The following is a 5876-nucleotide window of genomic DNA, read 5'->3' as shown; positions in this document are numbered from 1 at the left end:
ATTATATAATCTAAAATATAAATTACACTTTATTTTTATTTTTTCAGAAATTCAGAATGACAGTGTATTACCAGAGATATGGTTCCAGGAACATACTTGGATCTATTTTAAAGATAGAGGTTCTTATATATAATGTACATATCCAAGATAGAGAACATGTGCATAATAAAATAAAGTCTTAGTACAAACTTTATTTAGAAGGGTGATTGAGAAGAATTTGACATCAGAACATTGAGTTTTAGTAGAAAGATGAGACTCTTCTTATGTTCCAAATAAGAGGTTTGTCAATAGTAAAAATGTCAAAATGCCCAACCTGGACCTAATCAGATAAACGTCCAACAACTAGCAACTAGCAAAGAAACTGTCAACAACCAAGAGATTGTTTCTTCCTGCACCTCCATACCTTCTTCTCTCACCTCCATAAGTTTTTAAATTTCCAAAAATACCCCTTTATAATATTTTGGATTGCGTAATCCGGAAGTCATTTTTCAAATTTGTAATTAACTACCGGATTACATAATTCAGAAGTCATTTTTCAGATGCATGATTATTTTTCAGATTACATAATCTGAAAGTCTTATTTAACTTTTGGATTATGTAATCCGAAAGTCTTTTTTCAAATGAGTTTCTGAATTACACAATCCAGAAACTACTCTATAGGGGTGACACAAGAAGGAAAAAATATATTTTCATGTTGTGTATGGAGGTGCAGGTAGAAACAGTCCAACCAAGATAACACCCAAGCCTCCATGATAACTTTGTAATTTTAGTTTACTTAAATTAAATTTATAACTAAAATAATATGCATTAAGTTGGATAATCCCACAATTCAATCCCATTCAAACAGTTGAATTTTCTTTATGATTTAGTAAAACTTAATTTAATTTAATTTAATCTTTTATAAAATTGGATGATGACATTTTACATGTAAAACCCAAAATTAAACTTAATTGACCAAAATTATTAAATAATAATGATAATAATATAACTATTATTTAATTTACTTAACTATATATTCAATTAACTAGATAAGTATTTAAAATATTAAATTATTAATTTGTTCAAATATTAAATAATATAGCAGTTAGTTTAGTTCATTCAAGAGATTCCCACTCATTTAACTTATTATCTGTTGTTTCAAATCATTTTTAAAATTTAATTTAATTTTACAAACTTGAATTTATGTATTTTATTCATCCTTACAAACTTGATAAAGTCACCTGAGACAAATAATCATAGAACTTAAATGAATACATCATGAGATCATCTTCATACAAACCAACGAATCTATGCACCAATCAGAAAAGGAAAAATGCACAGACTGTGACTTGGATGTAACCTAAACCTTTAATTGGACCAAAACAAAAACTTCCAGTATGTGTACTACTCCTCCTTTATCCTGTTTTTATGTTTCCAAACCTTGTTGACTATTCCGATCCAAATTACTTCCAAACAATAATTTCACAATAATCAAACAACTCTGCACTCAAAGAACAAATGAGTATTAATCTCCTCTTCGACCCTGCAAAGACTACACGTGAATCTTGCAAATAAAAATAAAAATTATCATAACAATATTAAGAATTCAAAAATTATTTAAAAAAATGAAATGTCATAATTTTTTTTAAACAAATATAAAAAATTTAAGTTTCTATTTAAAAACGATATCCAATTAGCCTGGTGAGAAAGTTGCTAGATTCATTTTCTATTTTATATTTCTTTCCAAGTGTATTCTTTTGTTCAAGGTAACTCTATTTTAGTCTAATAAACCTATTATAAATGATACTTTTTTGACCCAATTTATATCTGTATTTAATATTCAAATTTAAAATGATTAATTAATTTACTTGCTAATATTCATTTGATAAAAGAATATTGACAAGAGTTGATTAGGTTTACATTGAGTATGAGAGTCACATCTATGTCTAAAACAAAGACCAACATGGAATTTTTTTTGACTCCATATTATACAATTATTATTAAAACATCATTTATTTAAAATTATGATAGAATAAAATATGTTTCACAAAATTTAAAATTATTAATAATATGGTTTGAGAATATTATAAGATGTAAAATTAATTATAATAATTTTCAATTGATTTTTGTTTGATTTTTATTATATTTTATTTTATAAAAGAAATAGATTCTCCCATTTCAATTGGTTTTATTTTATTAAACCAAATTATAAATAATATGGTTTAAGAATATTATAAAATATAAAATTAATTATAACCATTTTCAATTGATTTTTGTTATGATTTTTATTACATTTTATTTTATAAAACTAACAGATCCTCTCATTTGAGAGAAGCTAAATCTGGTGGTGAATGGTTGTTGTGCAGTGAGGGTGACCAGACCAGCCACTATAACTATAACAGAGTCAATTGTTTGATGAAGTAGTTACAGTTATGTTCTAAAACCAACTCTCTGCACAGCAATTTCTAATTTCAAATGGATTGGTTTTTTCAACTCCTTGTGTCTGTTTTCATTGCGTTCCTAATCGCATTCAGAGCTCACAAGAAGAAATCCCTCAGCAATTCTGGCGCTATTGCAGGGTTTTTCGTTATGGCTCTTCACTTTTTTGTGGGATACAGGTAATTCTTCTTCACTCTTCTCTCTTCTTCTCTGTTCTTGGGTGACTCCAAAAAATAATCTTTGTGTTCCTTTGGATTGTGGGTCGTCAAGGTTTGGGGCTGTGCTGCTTGCCTTCTTCTTTTCTTCGTCCACTCTCACAAAGATTGGAGAGGATAGGAAGCGAACACTCGATCCTGAATTTAAAGAAGGTGGGCAAAGAAACTGGTGAGTTCTGTCTTTTTTGTCTGTTTGGAGGTTTTTGATTTTGAATATTTTGTTTTAAAAGGTTGATTGGTTGTTTGTTTTGTTAGTTAGGAATGATTGATTGTGTCCTTATTTGGATGAATTATTTTATGGAGTAACAGATATGATGATTGAAATATTTCTTTGCTGTCACTGAATTGAGGGATGAGTTTTTTTGTTTTTGTTTTCATACAATCTTTCAGATAAAAGTTTGTCCTTGGAATTTTTACGGTATTTTTATGAGGATCCCAAGTTTGTTTATCCACACTTAGTTTTTCTCTTCTTTTTGACTTAATTTTCCTTGTTTTTTTCTTTCAGGATACAAGTTCTGGCCAATAGTGGCATTGCCTCGGTTCTAATTGTAGCTATATGGGTGCTCACTGAAGGACAGGATAAATGCTTGAACTCTAAAGATTCACCTTTGATCACGGCTCTAATTGGTGCTGTTATCGGCCATTATTCCTGTTGCAATGGGGATACTTGGTCTTCGGAGCTTGGAATTCTCAGTGAAGATAAACCCCGTCTAATTACAACCTTCAAGGTGAATAATGTCTTGGTCAAAGTCCTTCATTCTTGGATCATTTTATCCATATTTTGTGTTGTCTTGTTTAGTTCAACTTAAACACCACTTTAAGGCAACTGTATCGACCAGAGGGTTTGGTGTTTAGTTTATTAGAAACATTTATGAATGTTTGTCATAAGTCTCAATTAATATGTTTGGTAGTTGATGTTACAAGCTCCATTTCCCCATAATCTTGGCCATTAACTCCCTTTGTTTAATTTTGATGAAAATTTAATTTTGGTCCATCATTAATTTTTGTCACTTATCCTAACCGTGTCAGAGACATTCCCTTATTCAACACAAATGGACATTTGGATTCTTCTAATTAAATGCTAATTTTATATATTGCACTATGGCCATGTTATGTCTTACCATTTCTAAATTTTGTCATATCCCTAGTTCCGTGTTGTATTTTTTCTGTGCCCAATGTGTTGTATTTGTATCCATGCTTCCTAGATTGTTAATGTTTTGGCTCTCGGTTTAATCTCTTTTAGACTTTTTTTTACAATCTAGTTGCTCCCAAATGAAACCCACACCTATTGGTCCATCCATGGACCACCTGATTGTAAGAAATATGGAATGTAGCCAAATTTAGCTTCACTTTGTTATATTATTAGAATAGTCTTTACAAGGTGAAGTTAGCTTTATGTTAGTGATAAATTGCTGAATTGGGTGACATGTACTAGATGGGCACTGTTGCATAGGATTCTAATGATGATAGGCAGTTGTTCCATCTGTCTCACGTTGCTATGGATTTGAAGGATTTAAATGTGAAACTTGCTTACTCGAGGGACTAAATTGAGACTAAAAATAGGTTAGGGAGGGAAAATACCACTTTTTTTGTCAAGAATTCAACTTTGTTTTGTGACGTTTGAAAGCTCAAAGGGAGTTTAAGATTCTGAGCCTCCCTAAATTATTTCTCACATTCTGTTCTTGTCACTTATCCTGTGGGCATCTGTGTAAACCGCATGTCTACTTACTAGTGTTTCCAAACTCTGGCTTGGAATCCATGATATGACAAGTGGCTTACTACACTGTGGATCTTTAAATAGAAAATTCAGATAGAATATTGCTACTGAGTTTCAGAAATTGTGGTTACTAATTCGTTTCTCTGTGATTATCAGCATGTGAAGAAAGGTACAAACGGTGGTGTGACAAAAACAGGAATTCTCGCAGCTGCAGCAGCTGGAAGCGTCATTGGATTGTCGTTTGTTCTTCTGGGTTTCTCAACTACAAGATGTGAGTCTAGTACAGTTCTTAAGCAACTACTGGTCTTACCCATTGCCACCCTTGCAGGACTATTTGGAAGTCTCATTGACTCTCTCTTGGGTGCAACACTACAATTCAGTGGAATTTGTTCTGTTCGCCGCAAGGTAAATTTACTGACACCATGACCACCACCTATAAAGAATACTCTTTCCAATTGGCATAATGCTTGAATTACTATATTGCATTGGGAGTTTGTTGAACAAATCTCCATGTTATTAGGAGATGATTCCGGGGGCAAAGTTACCATAATAAAAGGCACCATAGAACCCTCCTATTTTAGTTTAGATATCTGATACTTGAAATTTCTCACTCCCTTCTGCAGGTTGTTGGAAAGCCAGGACCAACAGTTAAAAGGATTTCTGGTGCCAACGTTCTTGACAACAACGCAGTGAACTTTGTATCAATACTGTTGACCTCATTTTTTACTGCAATCGCTTGTTGGTACATTTTCTGAATTCATCAAAAGAAGCGATTGTGACCAAAAGGTCCCAGAGTTCAAAAACTTGTAACTCTGGTGTTAGACTGTTAGTTGTTCCTATACTGCTGTATTCTCATTCTCCAATTGGTTATGTGGATTACATCAACATTTGAATGACAGCACTATCTGGTTATAGAGCACAGTCATTCATATATTTTCTTGATTAGAAGAGCGACACATAACATTTTTAGTATCTGTTTGACAGTTTGGTATAGTCAATACCAAAGAAACACATGGCATCACAAATTGATTTTGTTGTCAGAAAATTTTCATTGTCAGCAAAAAGGGTCATGCATTAGTTGGTCATTGTGGTGCAACTAAATAACATGCCTTTCATGGATGCATCTAGCTAGAATAGGTTTTTTAATGTGAACATGAGAAGTAGAAATACTGACACTATTAAATCATATTTTGAATGGTTAATTAAAACACACAAGGCAAGTGATCATGTAATGGAACTTTTATTTTATTTTTGTATCATTCATTCATGGAAGATTATATTGTCCATCTTTATTATGCTCATTCTCAAGAAGCTCCTACCGTGCATATGATTACTAGTTTGAAATATAGTAATTGGTAACGGTGGCTCAATGAACCACTCAAACGGTCTAGTTTGTATATGTCTGATTAACACAAATTGATTGAACAAAACTTCATCTGCATAACTAAAAATTGCAAGATTGGACTTAATTTGAACCCTGATGGTTTGTATAAGATAGGATTAAAAAGCAAAAAAATAGGTGGAAG

The 5876-nt window shown here is 31.8% G+C and overlaps 1 protein-coding gene across 1 annotated transcript; it reads left to right on the top strand.

Annotated features, from left to right (window-relative positions):
* Window positions 1-2292: 2292 nt before the first annotated feature.
* On the top strand, window positions 2293-5322 carry LOC137807478 (integral membrane protein (Protein of unknown function DUF92, transmembrane)). Its single transcript, XM_068608136.2, has 5 exons — window positions 2293-2597; window positions 2689-2802; window positions 3139-3361; window positions 4507-4755; window positions 4974-5322. The coding sequence occupies exons 1-5, from the start codon at window positions 2455-2457 to the stop codon at window positions 5103-5105; spliced, it is 861 nt and encodes a 286-aa protein (XP_068464237.1). The 5' UTR covers window positions 2293-2454; the 3' UTR covers window positions 5106-5322.
* Window positions 5323-5876: the final 554 nt, after the last annotated feature.

This window comes from Phaseolus vulgaris, chromosome 3 (assembly GCF_051622355.1).
Source record: "Phaseolus vulgaris cultivar YP4 chromosome 3, ASM5162235v1, whole genome shotgun sequence".
NCBI lineage: Eukaryota > Viridiplantae > Streptophyta > Magnoliopsida > Fabales > Fabaceae > Phaseolus > Phaseolus vulgaris.
This window is presented reverse-complemented; position numbering and strand designations above follow the sequence as displayed.

Excerpts from the sequence above, each read along its gene's own strand:
- LOC137807478 (XM_068608136.2), top strand. The coding sequence starts at position 2,455 with ATGGATTGGTTTTTTCAACTCCTTGTGTCTGTTTTCATTGCGTTCCTA. Across the intron at positions 2,598-2,688 it reads CACTTTTTTGTGGGATACAG|GTTTGGGGCTGTGCTGCTTG; the intron begins GTAATTCTTCTT and ends TGGGTCGTCAAG. Across the intron at positions 3,362-4,506 it reads GTCTAATTACAACCTTCAAG|CATGTGAAGAAAGGTACAAA; the intron begins GTGAATAATGTC and ends TGTGATTATCAG.